The sequence below is a fragment of the Stegostoma tigrinum genome, chromosome 14 (genome assembly GCF_030684315.1).
Source record: "Stegostoma tigrinum isolate sSteTig4 chromosome 14, sSteTig4.hap1, whole genome shotgun sequence".
Lineage (NCBI taxonomy): Eukaryota > Metazoa > Chordata > Chondrichthyes > Orectolobiformes > Stegostomatidae > Stegostoma > Stegostoma tigrinum.
Window position 1 is genome coordinate 66,033,241 of NC_081367.1, and position 24,114 is coordinate 66,057,354.

Below are 24,114 nucleotides of genomic sequence, written 5' to 3' on the forward strand. Positions count from 1 at the left end.
TGGTGTGAGTGCCTCTTTATACAAAGGATCCCTCCCTGGTGCATCGCAATGTTTGCAGTTCAGCTTCTAGCTCAAACCCTGGCTGAAAGCTGCTTGAACTTCAAACACTTAACACAGATATGTTTGTCCTGGATCACAATGGTCGCCTAGAACTCCCACATACTGCAGCTTGGACACACCACCTGTCATGCCATTCTTAATGAGTTAAGTATTTTGGTAGTTACATTATTCACTTAAGCATGTTGCCTTTTAGGAATTATACTACATTTATCACCAAAGTACATACCATGTTATAAACATGTGATTAGAATAGAAATGACCACCGCTTACTCAGCACTTTTCATTTTTGCGCGGATGTTACTCGCATCAGCTCTTTGGAATTCTGACAGGGCTCCTGCTGCGGTTTGCTGCTGCTCTGGCTCAGTTCCTGTACAACTCCAATGTAAAGAAGTTTGTAAGTTTACAATATGGAGGCTCACTGGACATACTTGAAGATACTAGTGAAGATTTTATAAGATGCCTAAAATCAAAACTGATAGACACCAGCAAATGAAAGCACTTTTGAAACTGTGGCTATAGCGGAAGTAAACTTCTGAGGAATTACAGTGTCCTACAAGGCAACTTCTACTTCTATAAAAGGTTCATATTTCCTGTATGTTGCTCACTGATCTGACCACTTAAGTCGTTAAATGGGTGGACTACAGAACAGAGAGAACACCATTCAACAGAAATGCAGTGGCTGGTGTGCCAACAGCGTGATGCCTTCAACTTCCACTGAACACAGGTATTGTAAAATGTCCGGAGAAATATGTAGTTACAAAATTAGTACCTGGCATCAGAATAATGATCAGTTTTACAAACTGTATATTGACCATCTATGTGATGTGATTTAATCAAGGCAATTGGACTAGCAAATTGCAAAACTAAGCTTTGCAAAGACATGACAACTTGCTTTGACCGGTGAACACTGTAGCCAACAGGAAGACCGAAAACCACAACACAAGACAATTAGACACAACAGGCATAGAGATAAACTTGCTTCTGAAAACAAGCAGTCATACTGCTTAAAATGTTTGAGAAACAAGAAACCCCTTCCATCAATTTGCAACATAAGTGTATTTTATTTTAACAATGAGTCACAAGGGCTAATCTTTAAACTCATGGGACTGAAGTTGTGAGGAGACTGAAAAGTCTAAACTGAGAAAGAGGAAGGAGGTAATATTTGTTAGACATTAGTGGAAGAATACTAAAAGGAACAGAAATGTAATCTGGGCAATTACAAACAAATAATTTACAAAACTGAAATAAAGATATCTGGGTTAAAACTATCAATTAGCTATAGTCTTAGCCATATCAGTGAAAGCTGTCTTCACATGGAGTGGACTGAAGTTCCGGAAAAAATACTGGAGGTAAGACTAACATGAGAGTTTACTCTCGAGATATAATTATTAATAGACCTGGACGCTGATGTAATAGACATAATTTCAAAATCTGCAGGTCACACAAAATCATAAATTCAGCAATGACGAGGGAAAGTGTGATTCAGGAAGTTATAGATAGATAAGTCAAATGCAAAACAAATCAAATTTAATGCAAATAAATGTGAACCTGATACACTTTAATGTATATTATTGAGAATATTATTGGAACCCTTGCTGATTTTTCATTATTTCCATTTTATTCTTTTTATCAATTTTGGTTTGGATCTGTGAACTGAGAACTAGGAGCTGAAAGTGACTTTTCATTAGTGGGCAGCAGCTTGTGATTTTTTTAATGAAAAGAGAACAAACTGTTGTTTATTTGAGGCTGGGAATGCAAATTAGTTGCAGGTTGATTATTACTCAAAAGAATTCCATCGACTCTTTGACACTGGTGAAGAACAGTTTATTTGAACAGATGGCAGATGTGGGGTCACAACTGGGACCTCACAGGATGGGACTGTCAGTCAGACATGAAACACCAGAGTTTGTTATGCTACAGCATGAAGATTTGAAAACTCCCTGCCTAACTTCCTATCATCAGCTCCTATCAGTTCAGAGAACAGAAACTAAGTTGTAAGTATCACTGGCCTCCTCTGAGTGCACTGAAAAAGTGGTGTAAATCAACATTTTCAAAAGCCAATCAAGAAAAATTATCCATGCTCCGGTTGTGCCTGTTTCTTTGTGGGGTATGTGAAACGTTCCTTGCTCCAGTCCTGTTCTGGACCCCACCCACAACCCTTTCTCCAATATATCGATGATCTCTTCAGTACTGCTACCCTATCTCGTCTGGAATTGGAAAAGTTCAATTTCATTTCTAATTTCCACCCTGCCCTCTCTCTGACTCCTCCCTTCCATTTCTCAATATCTTTTTTTCCATTTCTGAGGTTAAACTGACCACTAATATCCACGATAAGCCTGCCGATTCCCACAGCTGCCTGGACTATACATCCTCGCACCCTGTTTACTATAAAGACTCCATCGCATTCTCCCGGTTCCTCCGTCTCTGCCTCATGTTTGAAAGATGCCAACTTCGAAAGGGAGCCTCTAAAATGCCCAACTTCTTCCTCAACTGAGAATTACCCAGCACTGTTATCATCAATGCCCTCAACTAGGTCCGACCCATCTCCCGCACATCCGCCCTCACCGCTTCTCTTCATTTCCACAGCTACAGGGTTCCCCTTGTCCCTACCTACCATCCCCCAGAATCCACATCCTGAAGATCATCAGATGCGATTTCCGCTACTTCCAGCAAGATGCTACCACCAGACACATAGTCCCCTCCCCTTGGACGCTTTCCACAGGGACACCCTGGTCCACTCTTCCTTCACTCCCAACAACCCCCATAACCCCTAGGCACCTTCCCTTGCAACCAAAGATACAACGCTTCTCTCCCCAGTATCCGAGGACCGAAACATTCCTTCTAGGTGAAGCAGCATTTCACCTGCATTTCTTACAATCTAGGCTACTGTTTTCACTGCTCACAATGTGGTCTTCTCTACATTAGAGAAACAAAGCTTAGACTGGGTGACTGCTTTGCAGAACATTTAACTTCTGCTCACAAAAAAAGACTCTGACCTAACAGTTGTCTGTCACTTTAAAGTACCACCCTGTTCCCTGCCCAACACCTCTATCTCGGGCTGGTTGTATTGTTTCAGCAGAGCTCAGTGCGAGCTGGAAGAACATCTCTTTTATATATAGGGACCCTGCAGCCCTCTGGACTCAATATCCAGTTCGATAATTTTAGAGCTTGAACTTTGCCATGTTCTAGCCCCCTACCTCAACACCCAGCCTTGTTGTCACATATTCTGCCAGTACACAGTGCCTACTGTTACACCACCAACAGTCTCCATGAACAGCTATTCAGCCTTCTAGCCAGATTATTAGCTACTCCTTTGTCTGTCCAACTGTTCTTCTCTCTCCTTTGGCTCTATACCCCACTCTCAATTACTCCTTACTTCCTCTCCCACGCCACACTCTATCTTCTGCATATAAGCCAACATTTCCCAGCTACCATCAGTTCTGAGGAAGGGTCACTGGGCCCAACATGTTAAGGCTAATTTCTCTCCAGATGCTGCCAGACCCGCTGCGCTTTTCCATCAATTTCTACTTTTGTTTCTGATTTGCAGCATCCGCAGTTCTTCTGGATTTTGGAAATTATAAATGCCTGTGGAACAATACATTGTGAAAACCACACAATGCATCTGGACAGTTTGTTATTTTCCTTAATATATCTCTGAATGGCTTTTGTTTGTCTTTCTGTCTTCTGTGTGATTCATTATTCTATTGCAGAATCTGAGATTGATTATTCCAAAAAAAAGTCTGCTTCGCAAGCATTGGGATCAACTTTGAAGGTCTTTGGAGGTTTTAATTTTACTCTGCAGTAAACATAAAGGTCAGAAAGCTGATTTAGTTCAGCTGCCTGTCTCTGTTATAACAATGTAACAATTAATGGTATAATTTTAACAAAAAAAATGTATGCAATTCTTATTGATAGCAAAAGAGGAATGTAATAGAACTGCAGGAATGTTACACCTAACCTTAATATATCACTGGTTTGGTGTCAGCTGAAATATTGTGTTCAATTCTGGTATTATACTGGAAGGAAGAAGTGAAAGCCTTATAGAGAGTGAGAAAAAAGAGATTTACTTGAATGAAACTAAAACCAAGAGATTTCATTGGCACAGAATGAGTGTAGATACTGATGTTCTTGTTTGAGCAACAAAGGCAAGAGGGAAATTTGACAGAGATAGCAGGAACTGCTGATGCTGGAGAATCTGAGATAACACAGCGTGAAGCTGGATGAACACAGCAGGCCGAGCAGCATCAGAGGAGCAGGAAAGTTTGTCGTTTCGAGTCGGGATCCTTCAGTTTGAAATGAAAGATGGTTTTGATAGATAAATGGGGAGGAGCCATTTCGCAAGGTGCAGAGGTCTGAATCCAGAACACAAGTATTTAAGGAAATTGTCTAAGAACTGGAGGTAACGCAAAGTAATAGGTTATGAGCCTAATGTAGGCAAGTGGGACTGGAGTACCTAGTTGTATATTTTTGGCGGTACAGATTCGGTGGGCTGAAGGAACCCTTCTGTTCTGTACGATTCTATTCGGAGTCTTTGAGTAGCGTGTTTTTGTCATTTAGAATATTCTGTGAAACAGTGGCAGAAGCAAGTTCAAGCATGACATTGCAGAGAGGTCAATAAATATTCAAAGTGAAGAAAAAAAATTACAGGGTTTGGGACAGAGCAGGAGTTTGGTAAAGCGACATAATTAGCTCCAAAGAGCTGGCATGGATAAGAGGGGCTTCCTGCAATGCTGCATCCCACTATGAAATGAGGAAGGTTGTACAGTCTTTCTGGATATTGTATATAAGAGGGATTGAATCACCTTTTACATCTGAAATTGATTAGTGGTCTTGCGTGTTTTTTATTCTTTATTCATTCATGGGATGAGGGTGTCGCTGGCGAGGCAGCATTTATTGCCCATCCCTAATGGCCCAGAGGGCTGTTAAGAGTCAACCACATTGCTGTAGGTCTGGATTCACATGTAGGCCAGGCAAGGGAAGGATGGCAGTTTCCTTCCCTAAAGGACATTAGTGAATCAGATGGGCTTTTCCCCCCAACAACTGACAACGGATATCAACTGATTCTAAATTCCAGATATTTACTGAATTCAAATTCCACCATCTGTCACGGTGGGATTCGAACCCAGGTTCCAGGAATATTATCTGGGTCTCTAGATTAACAGTCCAGGTGAAAATACCACAAGGCCATCATCTCCTGTAGCATCACAACCAGGCAACTACAAATGTGTCCAACTCCACATTACAAAGACATTTCCAAATAAGTCTTGATTTGTTCAATTTCTACATCTTGTACTAAAAAAATGCATGCACACACTGTTATTGAAATGAGGTGTTGCAACAAAGTGGTACATCAACCCTGATCATTTTATAGAAAATTATTCAAATTTGTGTACACATAAAAGAGGCAGCTCACCACTACCTTGTAGAGAGCAATTTGGAGCAATACTTACTGCCTAGCCCTGTCAGTGACACACACATCCTATAAGTTGAAAAAAAAACACACAGTAATATACAGGAGAACTAAAACGATACTGAGTCAAAAAACAAACAGCTCTCAGGGAAAAGAAAAGAGGAAACAGAAACTGAAGCCATGGCAATAAAATGCCCTTTTGCACGTGCTTTCAAATAGAAGCTCAAATTACAAAGGAAAGGAAGTTAACACTTAAACATCTTAAACAGTGGGCCCAGCTCTGATTACCACACTTTAGGAAGAATGTGCGGGTTTGGAAAAATAGGATTGCTCTGCTTGAAGTGATGAAGATTGAGGGGAGATTTTATAGAGGTGCACAAGATCATGATAGTCAACAAACTGAAATGATCACAGAGGAAAAGTGTTAGGGAAATTAATGGTCCTCAAGGCTGACAAGCTCCCTGGGCCTAGTGGCCTGAACTGAAAGATTTTCAGAGGAGTCTTCACATTGACCGTAATCTTTCAGAGTTCCAAAACATCCTGAAAAGGTCACATAGGGTCTGAAAATTACAAATGTAACACTCCTATTTAAGAAAAGGGTCAGAAACAACTGGCTAGTTGTCTAACATCTCACACTTTCCAATGACAGAATTCACTATTAAAGGAAGTAGGGAGATATTTTGAAAATCATTATACGATCAGGCAGAGGCAACATGATTTTGAGAAAGGGACATGGTGTTTAGCCAGTTTATTGGAATTCTTGGAGGACAGAAAAGGCAGAGTGGATAAAGAAAGACCCATATATAGTGTATACAAATTTCCAAACACTGTTTCGATAGCATGCCACAGAGGAGCTGAGTGCACAAAATAAGAATGTTCGAGGTGAAATATCGGCACAGATACAGTGGTCAAGGTAAATTGCTTATTTTCAGATTGACAAATTGTGACTAGTGGAGTGTCAGAAGGATCAATGCTTGTGCCTCAACAATTTAGTCCTTATTAATAGCTTGGATAAAGAGACCGAGTCCATCGAAGGCGAATTTGCTGATATATCAAAGATACACAGAATATGAGGGGGTACAAAGAGCCTGCAAAAAGATTACACATACGTTAAATGAGTTGGCAAAGAGTTGGCAGAACAAGCATAATGTGAGATAATAAAATGTGAGGCTGGATGAACACAGCAGGCCAAGCAGCATCTCAGGAGCACAAAAGCTGACGTTTCGGGCCTAGACCCTTCATCAGTGAGGGGGATGGGGAGAGGGAACTGGAATAAATAGGGAGAGAAGGGGAGGTGGACTGAAGATGGAGAGAAAACAAGATAGGTAGAGAGGAGAGTATAGGTGGGGAGATAGGGAGGGGATAGGTCAGTCCAGGGAAGATGAACAGGTCAAGGAGGCGGGATGAGGTGGTAGGTAGGAAATGGAGGTGCGGATTGAGGTGGGAGGAAGGGATGGGTGAGAGGAAGAACAGGTTAGGGAAAAAGAGGCAGGCTGGGCTGGTTTTGGGATGCAGTGGGGGGAGGGGACGAGCTGGGCTGGTTTTGTGTTGCAGTGGGGGGCGGGGAAGAACTGGGCTGGTTTTGGGATGCAGTAGGGGAAGGGGAGATTTTGAAGCTTGTGAAGTCCACATTGACATCATTGGGCTGCAGGGTTCCCAAGCGGAATATGAGTTGCTGTTCCTGCAACCTTCGGGTGGCATCATTGTGGCACTGCAGGAGGCCCATGATGGACATGTCGTCTGAGGAATGGGAGGGGGAGTTGAAATGGTTCGCGACTGGAGGCACAGTTGTTTATTGCGAATGGAGCGGAGGTGTTCTGCAAAGCAGCCCCCAAGCCTCCGCTTGGTTTCCCCAATGTAGAGGTAGCCACACCAAGTGCAATGGATACAATATACCACATTGGCAGATGTGCAGGTGAACATCTGCTTGATATGGGAGGTCATCTTGGGGCCTGGGATGGGGGTGAGGGAGGAGGTGTGGGGGCAAGCGTAGCACTTCCTGCGGTTGAGGGGAATGCGCTGGGTGTGGTGGAGTTGGAGGAGAGTGTGGAGCGGACAAGGGAGTCGCTGAAAGGGTGGTCTCTCCGGAAGGCAGACAAGGGTGGGGATGGAAAAATAGTTTGGGCGGTGGGGTCGGATTGTAGATGGCGGAAGCGTCGGAGGACGATGCGTTGTATCCGGAGGTTGGTGGGGTGGTATGTGAGAACGAGGGGGATCCTCTGGGGGCGGGTGTGGCGGGGGCGGGGTGTGAGGGATGTATTGCGGGAAATGCGGGAGACACGGTCAAGGGCATTCTCGACCACTGCGGGGGGAAGGTTGCGGCCCTGGAAGAACGTGGACATCTGGGATGTACGGGAGTGGAATGCCTCATCCTTGGAGCAGATGCGGCAGAGGTGGAGGAATTGGGAATAGGGAATGGAATTTTTGCAGGATGGTAGGTGGGAGGGGGTATATTCTAGGTAGCTGTGGGAGTCAGTGGGCTTGAAATGGACATCAGTTTCTAGCTGGTTACCTGAGATGGAGACTGAGAGGCCCAGGAAAGTGAGGGATGTGTTGGAGATGGCCCAGGTGAACTTGAGGTTGGGGTGGAAGGTGTTGGTAAAGTGGATGAACTGTTCAAGCTCCTCTGGGGAGCATAATGTGGGAAGATGTGGAGTTCTCCACATCATCATAAAGAATTTAAAAAAACAGAATAATATGCAAATACAGACAGACTGCTGTGTGTTGTGATACAAAGGGATCTGGATGACTTTGCGTATGAGGAACAGAAGTCTGAGCAAGCAGATATAGCCTGGAAATAGGAAGGTAAACTGAACGTTAGCCTTTCGTACAAGAAGCATGTGAAATAAGGAGGTTTTGCTATTACTGTGAAAGGCATTGGTGAGACCAAACCCAGAGTACTGCAAAGAGTTTCGGTCTCCTGAATGAAGTCAGGATTTAATTGCATTGAAAGAATTTCCAGCAAAGGTTCACTCAGCTATTAACTGTAATGAATGAGTTGTTTTCTGAGGAAAGTTTGAGCAGGTTGGGAGGTTTATAAGAATGAGAGGCGATCTTTTTGAAACAGAAAGCATCTTGAGGAGGATAGATAACAAGAGATTGTTTCTTTTAGTGGACGGGGATCATCATTTAAAATTACATGTTTGCACTGTCGGGGTGGAGATCAGGAAGAGTTACTAAGGTAAATGCACTATTAATCTTTAGCATTCTTTTCTGCAGAAAACAGTGGAGGCTGAGTCAGTGAATATATTCAAGAGTGAACTGGGCATATGTCAAACAATAAAAAGTTACGACAGCTAGGGTCAGAATATACTCCGATTACAATACTGACCATCTGAGAAAAAGCACTTCAAGGTAAGATTGCTTTTTACAAGGAATATATCTTTTCCAAATATTTTCCAATCCTGTGCGACCCAAGTTTGATTACCTTTCTTTGCTGGCAATAATCATTTTCTCATTTAAGTCTGTGCTCTCCGATACTCTCCTCCTCTTCCTGCTACCCAGTCATGTGGCCTTCCACTTCTTTCCTCCTGTGTACAGATACCTCATTCATTATATTTCAGTCTGACCTGGACGCAAGTGAGGTGCCAGAAGACTGGAGAATTTCCAATATAACAACCTTGCTCAAAAAGAAAAGTGGCAAGGCCGATCCTCGTAATTACAGATCAGTTGGTTTAATTTTGGTACTGGGGAAAACTCTGAAAACAATTGTTCAGGGTAGAGTTAGTGGCTTCATGGAAAAGTCAGCATACATTTCTGAAGGGCCAATGAAGTTTAATTAACTAGTTGGAGTTTTTTTTAAAAGAGGAAGCAGAGAGGGCTGAGGGTAACACTTATGACATGGTATACAAAGATTTCCAGAAGGTATTTAATATGGGGTGTCTCAATAGACTCATGAAGAAAACTTGTAGGTCATGGTACAAAAGTAACAGAGGCAACATGTATACAAAAAATGGCTGAGAGATAGGAAACAGACAGTAATGGTCAACAGCTAGTTTTCAGGCTGGAGTAAAGGTCCCCAGGGCCTGATATTCTACATCCCAAAGTACTTTAGGAAGCAGATCTAGAAATGCTGATGCATTGGTGGTCATCTTCCAGATTCTACAGACTCTGGAACAGTCCCTGCTGATTGGAGGGAGGCTAATGTCACTGCAATATTCAAAAAGGGTGGTAGGGAGAAAACAGGGAATTATAGGCCGGCTAACATCGGTAGTAGGGAAAATTCTTGAATCCGTTGTGAAGGGTTTTAAAGCAGAGCATTTAGCAAGCGGTGGCAGGATCAGGCGAAGTCAGCATGGATTTATGAAGGGGAAATCATGCTTGAAAAATCTGTTAGAATTCTATGAAGATGTAATTAATCAAACTGAAATGAGAGAACCAGTCAACACAGTATACTTGGACTTTCAGAAAGCATCTGACAAAGTCCCACAGAAGAGGTTAATGCGCAAAATTAAATCACATGGGATTGGTGGAGGCGTGTTGAGAAGAATAGAAAACTGGTTGGCAGGGTGGAAGCTGGAAGCAAAGAGTAGGAATTAATGGGTCCTTTTCAAATTGGCAGGCAGTAACTAGTGGGGTGCCACAGGGATAAGTGCTTGGACCCCTGCTATTCACAATATATATTAATGATTTGGATGAGGGATCAAAATGTAATATCTCCAAGTGTGCCAATGATATTAAGTTGGGTGGGGAGGGTGAGCTGTGCTGAGGATGCAGCGGTCCTTCAGCATGCTGCGGACAGGTTGGGTGAGGGACAAATCAATGGCAGATGCAGTATAATTTGGATAAATGTGAGGTTATCCACTGTGGAAGCAAAAACAAGAAAGCAGATTACTGCCTGAATGGCTGTAAATTGGGAGGGGTGGATAGTGTGCAGGGGTGTTTGGGCATCTTTGTGCACCAGTCACTGAAGGTAAGCATCCAGGTGCAGCAGGCAGAAAAGAAGGCAAACGGCATGCTGGCCTTCATTGCAAGAAGTTTCGAGTACAGGAGCAGGGATGTGTTGCTGTGGTTGTACAAGGCCTTGGTGAGACCACGCCTAGAATACTGGTTGCAGTTTTGGTCTCCTTTTCTAACGAAGGATGCTCTTGCTCCCGAGGGAGTGCAGCGAAGGTTTACCAGGCTGATTGGCGGGATGGCGGGTCTCACATATGAGGAGAGGTTGACTAAGTTGGGATTGTTTTCGCTGGAGTTCAGACTAATGATGGGCAGTCTCATACAGACTAAAATTCTAACAGGACTGGACAGGGTGGATGCAGGGAAGATGTTCCCAATGGTGGGTGTGTCCAGAACCAGGGATCACATTGAGGATTTGCAGTAGGTAATTTAAGTCAGAGATGAGGAGACATTTCTTCACCCAAAGAGTGGTGAGCCTGAGAAATTCATTACCACAAGAGCTAGTTGATGTCAAAACACTGAATGTATTCATGATGCGACTGGATATAGCACTTAGGGTGATATAGCACTTAGCACTTTGGGATCAAATTTACGGGGAGAAAGCAGGATTAGGTTCTTGCATTGGATGCTCAGCCGTGATCATGAAGAATGGCAGAGCAGGCCCGAAGGGCCAAATGGCCTCCTACTGCTCCTATCTTCTACGTTTCTCTGTTTCAAAGTTTGTAGTGGAGCTCTCCAGGGTTCTATATTGGGATCCTTGCTTTTCCTGATATATACTAATGACCTAGTTCTTGATATGCAGTGGACAACTTCAAAGTCTACAGATGATGCTAGACGTGCGAGTATTTTATTAAGTATGAGGACAACTGTGTGGAACTGCAAAAGGACATTGACAAGTTGATGCAGTGTGTGGCAGGTGAAGTGCAATGCAGAGATGAAATATAATTCAGAAGAACAGTGAAAGACAATCTAAATAGAGTGTGCAGGAGCAGAGGGCCTTGGATGTATACATTAAAATCATTGAAAGTGGCAGGGCAGGTAGGGACAGCAGAAAACAAAAGCATACAATATTCTTGGCTTTATTAATAGGGGGATAGAGTCCAAAAGCAAGCGGTGAAACTGAACATGTACCAAACAGTCATCAAATTATTGCGTATTGTTTTGAGTACCATATCATAGGAAAGATGCACATGCACTGGAAAGAGTGTAGAAGTGATTTACAAGGCTGGTTCCAGCAATATGAAGCTTCCGCCATGAGGACAGATTGAAGATTGTTTTTCTTGGAGCTATCTGATTCAGATTTTCAACATCATGAACAGGCTGGATACAGTAGATTGGGAGAAGCTGTTCCCACTCAAAAGAACAAGAATGAGGGGGCATAGATTATAAGTGATATGCAAACAAAACGAGGGTGTTGCAAGAAAAAAAAATTTCCAACAGCGAGTGTTAGAGTATGAAATGCACTGGAGGGAGAGTCAATTGAGGTATTCAAAAGGGCATTCAGTGTTTTCTTGGATAGTATAATGGTGTGCTGTGATTTTTGTAAAACAAAGACAGGAGAATGTAGTAGATAATTGAGCCAGTGCAGGCAGAGAAGGGCTGAACAGCCTCTGTCTGCACTGTAATAATTCTGTGATTCACCTACCACTGCAGGCTCTTCGTACTCTGGGTAATTCACTAACTACCACTCTCCATGATCCTCCACAAATGTCTCACGGACCAAGGGCTTTTCCTTTAAAAAAAAGGATTATTTGCTTAAACGGTACCATTAGTAAGGCCTTCAACTACTGTCAATTCCAACAGAAGCATGGGACAGCTGACATTAATGTCCATCAAAAGTAATCAACTGAGAAGGCCCTTCAAATTGTACCACTTCCACGAATCTAAATTCCTTCCACATTGATGGATCCAAATTGTCTAAAATGTTATTAAAAATTACCACGAAAAGATCACAATGAAGGCATCACTATATAATTCAACGATATTAAATAAACAAAAACCAAAATTAAACAGCCCATTAACTTTTTTTTCTAAAAAGCACAAATTGGTGAGATTTCTCTATAATTCTACTCTTTTTCTTTTTGCATTTATTTGACTATTTGCTTTACGTTAGAAAACTAACAAAAGGAATTTGTTGAAAATTCAATAAACTCTTGTCAGTCATTGCAGTAACAGATTCCTGTTTTTAGAAAGATGAACTTATGGAAGCCACGATGCAGAGAAATCCCTCTAAAGACTGGATCAAAAAGGTTGGACATTTTCAATGTCTTTTAATGTGGACAGAATTCAAAATGTAGAAAAATGTCTACTGACTCATCACAATCTCACCAAACATCGCAACTCGGAATTTCTTTTTTTTGGAGATATATGTGATATTGTTTCCTTTCTCACAGGTCTCTTCCTATCTGCTACAGTTCCTGCCATTCAGTAAGATCACAGCTGATCTGATTCTTCCACATTCTTGTCTAGCCTTGATAATATGTCACCATCTTGCCCAACAAGAATCCATGTTCCTCTGTTTTAAAAATATTTGAGTACTCTGCTTTCATCGTCTTTGGGTGGAACAGTGGTGAGCACTGCGGCCTCGCAGTGCCAGGGACCTGCATTCAATTCTACCTTCGGGTGACTGTCTGTGCGGAGTTTGCACATTCTCTCAGTGTCTGCGTGGGTTTCCTCCCACAGTCCAAAAATGTGCAGGTTGGGTGGATTGGCCATGCTAAATTGCCCATGGTCTTCACTAATGTGCAGGCAGGGGGTCAGCCATGTGAAATGCAGATTTTACAGGAATAAGGTTGGTGGGGTCAGGGGAGGAGGGGGCGTGGGTGAATCTGGCTGGGATGCTCTTCGGAGAGTCAAAGTGGACTCAATGGGCTGCTTCCATACTGTAGAGATTCTAATATTCTTTTGGAGAGTGCTAACTATCCTACTTTACCATGAGAGGGCATAAATCCCTCTTATGGGCCAGGGACTTATTTTTTGCACTTGAATGTTTAGTTAAGATATTCTCCAGTAAGTACCATTCTGTGCTATTTATAGATTATCAAAACATGTGGTTTGAATAAAAACTCCAGTGCTTTACCTACTTCCTTTTAATGTATACATTATTTTATACATTAGTGGTTAAAGTGAATACGTTCCACATCCTCACGAGTTTCCGTATAAATTTTAGTTGAATTCTACTTACAGCTCCTCACTTCAATTTCCTGAAGACAAAAAAAACGAATATTGAATGTTACTTGTGATAGCCATTTGTGTGAAATCAAAAAATAGGAGGCCACACACTGTGCATGCTATGTAAGCAAGGAAGTGGTGCTTCACCTCTACAAATCATTGGTCAGGCCATATTTGGAGTTTGGTGTTCAGTCTGGGCACCTCATTTGAGGAAGGACGTTAAAGCCCTGGAAAGAGTTCAAAGAAGATTGTTAGAATGATATCAGGAATGAGCAATTTAGATTAGAGTTCATTCACCTTTGAGCAGAGAAGATCAAGAGGTGACCTCATTGAGGTGTTCAACCTTACTAGCAACTTTCTTTTCAGGATAAAGAAGATATTCTGTTTCCACTAGTTGGTACGTCAGTAGGTAGGGGTCACAATTTCAAAACTGTCAGTGAGAGAACTAGGACTGACATGAGGAGAAACTTCTTTACTCAGAGAGTTATGACGGTTTGGAATGTATTGCCTGAGAGAGTGGCAGAGGCAGATTCTATATGAGGTTTCAAAAGAGAACTGGAATATATTTGAAAAGGAAAAAATTAGAGGGCTACAGGAACAGGGCTAGGCCATGGGACTAGCTGAGTAGCTCTTTCAGGAGCTTGTACAGACATGATGGGTCAAATGGCCATCTTCTGAATGGTAAAGTTCTATGAACCTGTGTTACCTACAGAGGTGTGATGTTAAAAAAGCAAGTCTGTAATATTCTTCACGGTGTACACGAACAAACAGAAATGTTATGTATAGTTGGTGAGGCAAAATTCCATGGATACAATTAACTGATAATGTTTGCTCTATGTTTAAAATTGTTTGATGTTTAAAATACAGGGGAGCCTTCTGAGTTTACGACCAATAAATTAACTAGCTGGAGATTTCTGATCTTGTGGTTACAAGTTCACAAGAATGAAAGGGATCACATTTTTCACATTTTCAGGATGTATGACATCCTTGTGGAAATCCACAGACTTCATTAGTGCAAGATCATAATCCGTGGATCAACTATATTTGTTTTTTTAGGGCTGTCAGCACCTGTCTGTGGATAACCATCACCACAAACACATCATCTTTCACCTCCAATGCCCAGCACACCACCGGCTGAGGTGGTGGGGAGATGATTTGTTTTCTGCCGAACGAAGCACCTTAATCCAGAAACACTTACGCCCCACCCCCCACCCTTTTAAAGTGCTCATTTGTCCTTTCTGAAAAGGCAATGTCACTCAGTTGACATACATGGGAGAATAGCTCAGTGTGGCTGGCCCATTGCTCTGTTGCAACCCTTAGCAGAGAAACCTCAGAGCTGCTAAAACAGTGGGAGTAGAATTAAAGCAGCAGAATCACCCTGATTCTTCGGCAAATAATAACAGCATTAGCATTCTCCTTCACACTTCACTCCTGCCAATTTAACTGGTGACCTTCATTTCATCCCATGGACAATTTGAATCTCAAGCTTATTAACAAAAAATTAACCATTTGGACAGTGTAGTCTTCTTTCCTGAAAAGAGTGGACAATGTCCCAGAATATTACTCAAACAGTATATCTTATTAATCTATGAGCAGAACACACAACATATTTAACGGGGCACAACTTAACTGAACAAGGAGGTACAAAAACCTCTGTAGCGTTTCATTAGGGGGACTATTACCACAATCACAGTGAGGTTTCTCCTAGAAAAAAGGGGGAAATTCAGGAAGATCATTCGTTGGTCATTCTTGAGAAACTGTTTCAGAGCCCAGTTTAAAGCAGCCTTCTCAATTGGCACCCAATCCAACATAAACATTCACTTACCCCGCCAGCAACACTAAAAACAGTTATGTACCACCTACAAGGGACACTGCAGCATCTTACTCATAGCACCTTCTAAGCCTGTACCTCATCACTCAGAAAGAGCAGCGTGGCAGATATATTGGAGTAACGCTGCTTGCACATTCTCCTTCAAGCCACACACACAATTCAGACTTGGAACCAATGCTCCTTCTAAGCTGTGCTGTGTAATGTTCCACAGACAGTGAATAGTGTGTCAATGTGGATTGCAGCACTGACTTCCAGTCCAGGATGTGGCAGCCACGGACAAACCTTGGAGGTGTGCACAGAAGAAGAAAAGTTAGAGGGAGCATTGCTTGGAATGATATCACTTTTCCTTCACTGTTGCTGGTTCAAAGCCCTGGACTCCCTTTCTAACAGCACATGGGTGGGCCACAGCACATTGGACTGCAGCAGTTCAAAAAGGCACTTACTGCACAGGAATTACAGATGGGTAATAAATGCTGGCATTGTTAGTGATGCCCATATCCTATGAGAGAAGGTAAAAGAAATGCTCTGAAGCTAGGAATTGTTAAGTTAAAACTTCAGGTACAGTAGGAATGCTACAAAATGTGAGAATACCTGTGAAAGGGAAAGAACAAGATTTTGTATAAAAAATTTCAATCCAAAACGTTCAACGAAACAGCTCAATGAATGAGATTTTTTAGTAAATAAATGTGGCACGGTGCTCGGTGGTTAGCACTGCTGCCTCACAACACCAGGGACCTGGGTTCAATTCCACCCTCGGGCAACTGTTTGTGTGGAGTTTGCACATTCTCCCTGTGTCTGCTTGGGTTTCCTCCGGGTGTTCCGGTTTCCTCCCACAGTCTGAAGATGTGCAGGTTAAGATGGATCGGCCATGCTAAATTGCCTATAGTGTCCAAGGATGTGCAAGCCAGGTGGGTTAGCCATGGGAAATGCAGGGTTACAGGAATAAGACAGGGGAATGGGTCTGGTTGGGATGGTTTTCAGTGGGTTGGTGTGGACCCAATGGGCCAAGTGGCCTGCTTCCACAATGTAGGGACTCTATGAAAATGTGTTACAGGGGAAGAAACAGAATGATATGCTGTTAGGGCAAGATCAAGTAGTGTGGGAAAGTAGCTCATAAGCACTGACACAGGCTGGGCAGGTACAAACAGTTTTGGAGCATTACACTATGACGCTAGACATTAGGTAAATATGTCATTTCTTTTTCTGAACAAGATCAAATTCTGCTTAAAGTATTAAATAACAAATAGATCAGGAAGTGTTTACAGGGAGTTTCTTTAGTACGGGAAATAAAGAAGTCCTTTGTACATAAGCAGAGCCTGACCTGGTCATGAAAGGAACTGCAAAGTTTGCAGAAACTAACTACAGACACAGGTGATCAAATATCATGCAGAACTGTATAGTAGTGAGGCTCCTCTTAAGAGCATGTGAACGTCAGCCATGCTATTCAGCTGGTAAGTGTTCAGAATGCATGATATGGATGTCAAATGCATACCCTACAGCGCTCACTCAATTGTCAGATTGGGGAAGTTTCAGGGTTGGGATTTCATAATTCTTTACATCTGCTCTTGAGAGACAAGGCCAGAGAAGGATGGTCCCACAAAAAAGGACTCAGCGCGGAATAAAAACAGAAGTCACCAGTTCCATAGGGATGCTCTCTTATCAGAGAGGAACGACTGATGATGAGTTTAACCTGAAGGTCAGCATGCCTCAGGCAAGGGAAAGGATTAAAAAGGTGGAATCTTTATGGTAGTCCCCCTCAGCTGAAAACCAAATCGAGCCGTCCAGCCAAATGAGTTTATGGACCCTCCAAATAACAAGTGGTTTTGTGAAGCAGACTTGAATACATGCTTGCAAAATGCTTTGACCAAGCACGAACTTACTGCCTCCACATCCCATTCCATTAACTCAGGCCCAATTACAACAGATAGTTTTGAGAAGCAGAACACACGGAATATTTATTTCTGCCACCTCGAGGCGCAGAGGTCTGTCATGAATTAGGTATGAACAAATGATTCTTGAATGTGTGGTAGTTATATAATTCTAGGCCCTGTTAAAAAGTCAATTCGAAGATGTCAAAGGCAATACTTGCAATGACATTAAGCGCTTACGAATATTGCAACATCTGCTGCAGTAAGCAAGCAATAGTGCCAAATTGAAATTTACATACCACCAAACAAACGCTATCTGCCATGGAGAGATTTGAACCTGTGCGCCCAGAACTTTATTTGGGTATCTGGGCTAACAGTCCAGCAATAGTACCATGAAGCCATCACTGAAGCAGTCTCAGCCATCTGGAGGTTTGCCAAGTACTGCAGGAAGGTCAGTGTCCATCTCCTCTCCAACACCTCGTACTCACTCCATCTCGGCTACCGCACTCACTTCCCAACAGGGCTCATGCACTACCGCTCTCACTGCTGTCTGCAGCAACATCTTCACTTGCCCTCATCCATCCCAATCCCTGATGCAACCCACCCTACATATGCCCTCAGCGCTGCCTACTCACTCGGGAATCAGTAGTAACTATGACACACACATTTGTGTCCCATAATACCTGCTTGTCTCATTCCAACAGGGCAGAAAGAGACAAGACAGGTGAGATACTGTGCAGTGTTCCGCTCCTTACCTCTTACAAGGAGAAAATCCTTACTCTGACTGCTCTGAGCAGGGTGTAGACTAATACTGGGGGCCAGCCTTGACTTCCGGTGCTTGGGGTCACCTGAGCAAGATTTGCTGACAACTGTAACAAGTTTCTTCGCTTAGAGTCTGCACTAAATGGCACAGCGAGACTAGGAGCTTTCAAAACTGGGTCACTGGCCTCAAAACCTTAACTCGGCTTTCTCTCCACAGGTGCTGCCTGACCTGCTGAGTTTCTCCAGCAATTCCTGTTTCTGTTGCCCAGGTTCAAGTCGCACCTGCTCCAGAGATGTGTCATACCAAGCCTGAACAGGTTAATCAAAAACACCCAAAAAATAAGAGATGATCACATGTTGAGATGCGCCTCACTGCACCTGTCCCGCTAATGATTTTACCACACATCTTGTCGTCGCCCATGAAGCTCAGACCCCTCTCAAATTCTGCTCATAGTCACCATTATTGTGACTGGCTGTTAATCTCATTTCCAGCTGCCTCGGGGCTCAAACTGGTAACTTTCCAAACTCTCCGGTGCAGATTTCACCAATGAAGCTAAAGATCAAAATCGCTAACTGCAGCAGCCCCGCTGTCATCCCTGGACGAGGCCTATTAATCCAGCACAGATGCTGCCAGACCTGCTGAGCTCTTCCAGCAACTTTGTTTGTTCCTGATTTACAGCATCTGCAGTTCTTCTGGTTTTTATATAACAACATTCATTTGCATTCACAAAGCACCTTTTAAAGTCCTTAAATATCCCTAGGTGTTTCACAGAAGGATTAAGTATAACTCAGACATGCAAAGCAGTATTGGGACATGTGGCCAAAGGTGAAACCAAAGAGTTAGGTTTTAACTCGTGTCTTAATGGTGCAGAGAGGGATGAAGAGGCAGAGAATCTTTAGAAGGGATTCAAGAGACTAGTGATCAGGCCTTTGAAAGGGACAGCCAGCGATGCAGTGACAAACTTGGGCCATGCAAGAGGGTCCAATTTGTTGGTCTAGAGGAGGTTACAGAGCAAGACCATTGGAATAGGCAAGTGATCGTACTCAAAACGTTCTGGACAAAACTGGTCAAATGGCGTGTGTGAGATACTGAGTCATCGGGTCAGAGGGCAGCTGTCAATACAGAATTAAAATGGACACAAGTTTATAATCCTTCAAATTTACTTTTCAATGGTTATACCTGGCAAAGGTATCACCCATAGTTGGTTATTGCACTGTGTCTGCAGTTAATTAAACTGATCCTTGCCCCTTTAATCATGCTGTCAGACAGGATATTTGTCAAAATGTGAGTTTTTGATAGCATAACAAGGGAAAAAGGACAGGTGCTGTCCAAATGAAGAGTGCAAGCAAAAAGGAAACTATTTTCCTATATCGAGGAGGTTAAAGGATAGTGAAATAAACAGTGGCAGGGCTGAGGAGGGGCTGAATTTGATGTGAAGTTAGTTAGAAAAAGATAAATAAAGAGAAGACAAAGAAAGATTAGTCTGGATTTGAAAGATATAAATTGAAGAAGTTTTAATTCTAATCTAAAAGATCACCAATTAAAAGCTGAAGTGATGAGAATTTGTATAACCAATATTAATTTTTCATCTGCAAACTGAAGTGGTGCAACAAGGATTCTGTATTCACAGAGTCAACCAGCCATTTGTGTATGAATTACTCATTGGCCCTAATTTTGTCTCAAAGAATGAGGCAAAAGTGTGGCTCCTTCATTGTGACGCTCATTCCTAGGTCTTACCAAAAGGGTTTGGAGGTTTTAAAGTGTAATCCCTGCATTACTGGAAACCTTAGGTGTCCACAAGTTCTCTAATTCTCCTTTTCTCTTGAAATGCAGGTATGATCTTGGCTCTGTAGCAGCACTCCTCTGGATCAAACAACCTTGAGTTTAAGTTTCACTCGAAATTTGATCAGAAAAACCTAGTCTGGCATTCCGGGGCAATCCTGGAGACTCCTGCATCTTCCAACACAGGTTATAATTCAAACTGGGGCCCTTTACAGATCTTAAGCTTCCACAGCCAAAGTAGGGATGATGATCTGGATTCCTGTCCAAAACCTAAACCTCCACCAAAAATATTACCTGATCATTTGTCACACTGATGCTTTTGGTCTCTTGCTGTGGGCAAACGGATTGTCACATTTCCTAGCTAACAGCCATGAAGTCACTTCAAATGTACTCTGGAACTCCCAAAGTCATGAAGCACACATTTAACAGCAAGGTTGCTTCATAAATTTACCATGTTGTTCAATCTCTTGCAAACCCCCTTGCAGCACCTGGAATACTCTGCCTGGGAGAGCAGTCGAGACAGGAAGCCTCACAACCTTCAAAAAAAAAGTATTTGGATCAGCAGCTGAAATGTCACAATATTTGAGGCTTCGGGCCAAGTGCAGTAAAGCGTGACCAGTAAAGATTCGGTGTAGTTTTGTCAGTGCAGGTTTGATTAGCTGAAGTTTTCATTTTACTCATTTGTGGGATGTGGGTGTCGCAGGCTGGCCAGCATTTCCTGCCCATCCCTAATTGGTCTTGAGAAGGTGGTGGTGAGCTGCCTTCTTGAACTGCTGCAGTCCACCTGCTGTGAGTTGACCCACAATGCCCTTAGGGAGGGAATTCCAGGATTTTGACCCAATAACAGTGGTATATTTCCAAGTCAGGATGGTGAGTGGTTTGGAAGGGAACTTGGAAGTTGTTGGTATTCCCATATATGTTCTTCCCTTCTCCTTCTAGATGGAAGTGGTTGTGGGTTTGGAAGGTGCTGTCTGAGGATCTTTTGGTGAATTTCTGCAGTGCATCTTGTGGATGGTACACACTGCTGCTACTGCGAGTTGGTGGTGAAGGGAATGGATGTTTGGGGATGTGTGGCCAATCAACTGGGCTGCTTTGTCCTGGATGGTGTCAAGCTTCTGGAGTATTGTTGGAGAAGCACTCATCCAGACAAGTGGGGAGTATTCCATCACACTCCTGACTTGTGCATTGTAAATGCTAGATAGGCTTTGGTGAGTCAGGAGGGGAGTTACTTGCCACAGTATTCCTAGCCTGTGACCTGCTCTTGTAGCCACTGTGTTTATGTGGAGAATGCAGTTGAGTTTCTGGTCAATGACATCCCCCCAGAATGTTGATAGTGGGAGATTTGGTAATAGTAACACCAGGGAATGTCAAGCGGTGGTGGTAAGAAGTATCTTTTGGTATACTGTACGATTCTATGCAAAGTAATTTCTGCGATAATAGCACTGACCTTCTCTGCATTGCTGACAATGCCTTTTGTAAGTCAGGTCAAGTAGGATATTACTTGGGACTTCGCAGGGAGTCCCAGTGCTGAAATGTTCAAAACTGACTTGGAAAAGTAGTCCTGACTTTGTTGCAAAAGGAAAATTAAATTTCTCTGGAAAATGCTAATTTGGCAAATAATTGTCATTTGTTCTCCAGGAAACAAGAATGAACAGCAGCCTTTGCAATTCCTCCAATGTGAACATCACCCTCTCCAACAGATCATCACAAGACAAGTGTCCACGGGATTACCATGTCACCAGGGTGGTGTTTCCTACTCTTTACAGTATCCTCTTCATCATCGCCATCATTCTCAATATTCTAGCAATCAAAATATTTTCAAAAATCCCCAGCAACTCGACTTTCACTGTGCTCCTGAAAAATATCGTCGCTGCCGATTTGTCTATGACCTCGGCACTCCCTTTTAAAATACTCAGTGACACCCAACTGGCGCCCTGGCAGGTGAAGTGGTTTGTGTGCCGTTTCTCAGCAGTGGTTTTCTACTTCACCATGTACATCAGCATTATACTTCTGGGGTTGATCAGCTTTGATCGTTTCCTCAAAATCACCAGACCCTATGGCAAGTCATGCCTACGAAAGCCTAGATTCAGCAAATTTCTCTCTGTGGCAGTTTGGGTCATCATGTTTCTTCTGTCTCTTCCCAACATCGTTCTGACAAACAAACAAGCCACACCAGAATCAGTGATGAAATGCATGAAACTGAAGGGGCCAGCTGGGTTGATGTGGCACACCATATTGAATTATATCTGTCAGTTCATCTTCTGGGCAGTGTGCATACTGATGGTTGTGCTTTACGCCGTAATATCTAAGAAGATCTATGAGTCTTACAAAAAGTCCAAAAGCAAAGGCAGTCAAGCTCAGAGAAAGACCAAGGCCAAAGTGTTTGTCATTGTGTCAGTCTTCTTCATCTGCTTTGTCCCGTTTCATTCAGTGAGGGTGCCCTACACAATCAGCCAAGTGGGCAAAGTGAGAGAATGCTGGAAGCAGAACATGCTGTATTATGTAAAGGAGACAACACTTTGGTTGTGTGCTTCAAACACCTGTTTGGATCCACTTATTTACATCTTTTTGTGCAAGGCATTCAGGCGGAGGTTAGGCAAACCTACCCGAGACGCATCACACAGCTTGACAAGTTCAAGAATCATGCACGGTGTGACAAATGACAAAGGCGTTCCAGAGAGTGCTTTATAGAATGGATTTCTTATCTTCCTATATGAAATTAAGTAACTCAGTATGTTGAATACTTCAGATTCAATGGATCTTAACTGTTGTATTTCTTTGTTAAAGAAAAAGTCTCACTTTTTTGGGCTGTGAGCTAACGATGAATATTACGAATAATTGTGGCTATGATGTAAAAGAAAACTGGATCTCCTTGTTTCATACATAGAACATAGAACATTACAGCACAGTACAGGCCCTTCGGCCCTGGATGTTGTGCCAACCTGTCATACCGATCTCAAGCCCATCTAATCTACACTATTCCATGTACGTCCATATGCTTACCTAATGACGACTTAAATGTACCTAAAGTTGGCAAATCTACTACCGTTGCAGACAAAGCATTCCATTCCCTTACTACTCTCTCAGTAAAGAAACTACCTCTGACATCTGTCCTGTATCTTTCACCCCTCAATTTAAAGCTATGCCCCCTCGTGCTCACCGTCACCATCCTAGGAAAAAGGTTCTCCCTAACCACCCTATCTAACCCTCCGATTATTTTATATATGTTTCAATTAAGTCACCTCTCAACCTTCTTCTCTCTAACGAAAACAGCCTCAAGTCCCTCAGCCTTTCCTCGTAAGACCTTCCCTCCATACCAGGCAACATCCCAGTAAATCTCGTCTGCACCCTTCCCAAAGCTTCCACATCCTTCTTATAATGCGGTGACCAGAACTGTACACAATACTCCAAGTGCGGCCGCACCAGAGTTTTGTACAGCTTCACCATAACGTCTTGGTTCCAGAACTTGATCCCTCTATTAATAAAAGCTAAAACATTGTATGCCTTCTTAACAGCCCTGTCAACCTGGATGGCAACTTTCAAGGATCTGTGTACATGGACACCGTGATCTCTCTGCTCATCTACACTACTAAGAATCTTACCATTAGCCCAGTACTTTGCCTTCCGGTTACTCCTATCAAAGTGCATCACCTCACACTTGTCTGCATTAAACTCCATTTGCCACCTCTCAGCCCAGATCTGCAGCTTATCTATGTCTCTCTGCAACCTACAGCATCCTTTGTCACTATCCACAACTCCACCGACCTTAGTGTTGTCTGCAAATTTACTAACCCATCCTTCTACGCCCTCATCCAGGTCATTTATAAAAATGACAAACAGCAGTGGACCCAGCACTGACCTTTGCAGTACACCACTAGTAACCGGTCTCCAGGATGAAAATTTCCCATCAACTACCACCCTCTGTCTTCTTCCAGCAAGCCAATTTCCGATCCAAACTGCTATATCTCCCACATTTCCATTCCTCCGCATTTTGTACGTTGTTTCCTGATGCATCGGGTTTAGATTTGGTTCAAAGATGATAAATCAATTCTAAGCTTCAAACTATAACAATTCTTTGAAAATCTGAAGATGGAGAGGTACTTCTTATTCAACAGTCTGAATTCATTCATTGCTTCTCAGGAAACAAAATATAAAATACTAACATTTAAAAGACACAACATCAAAAGAAGGAAAGCTTACAAACCAAATACAGCAAGTAGATTGAACATAATCATTACTAAAATGAAAAAAAAAACTTACTCAATATTTCAAGATTTCAACAATTTTAATTTCCCCTGTGCTTTCCTTCCAAGAAAATAAACCTGGGTGTTTA

At 42.7% G+C, this 24,114-nt stretch overlaps 2 protein-coding genes across 9 annotated transcripts in view; one reads left to right on the forward strand and one right to left on the reverse strand.

Moving 5' to 3' along the window:
* Positions 1–24,114, reverse strand: part of LOC125457561 (mediator of RNA polymerase II transcription subunit 12-like protein) — a 568,603-nt gene that overhangs the window by 214,187 nt on the left and 330,302 nt on the right. The window lies entirely within an intron of this gene.
* Positions 442–22,554, forward strand: LOC125457562 (P2Y purinoceptor 13-like). 5 transcript variants are annotated; one of them, XM_048541937.2, is made up of 5 exons: positions 442–784; positions 3,771–3,873; positions 8,690–8,824; positions 12,556–12,615; positions 21,420–22,554. In XM_048541937.2, exons 4-5 carry the CDS (start codon positions 12,568–12,570, stop codon positions 22,470–22,472), a joined length of 1,101 nt encoding a protein of 366 aa, XP_048397894.1. In that variant the 5' UTR covers positions 442–784; positions 3,771–3,873; positions 8,690–8,824; positions 12,556–12,567; the 3' UTR covers positions 22,473–22,554. The 5 variants fall into 5 exon arrangements, with proteins under 5 accessions (XP_048397894.1, XP_048397893.1, XP_048397895.1 ...); XM_048541936.2 differs by lacking the exon at positions 3,771–3,873; XM_048541938.2 differs by lacking the exons at positions 3,771–3,873; positions 12,556–12,615.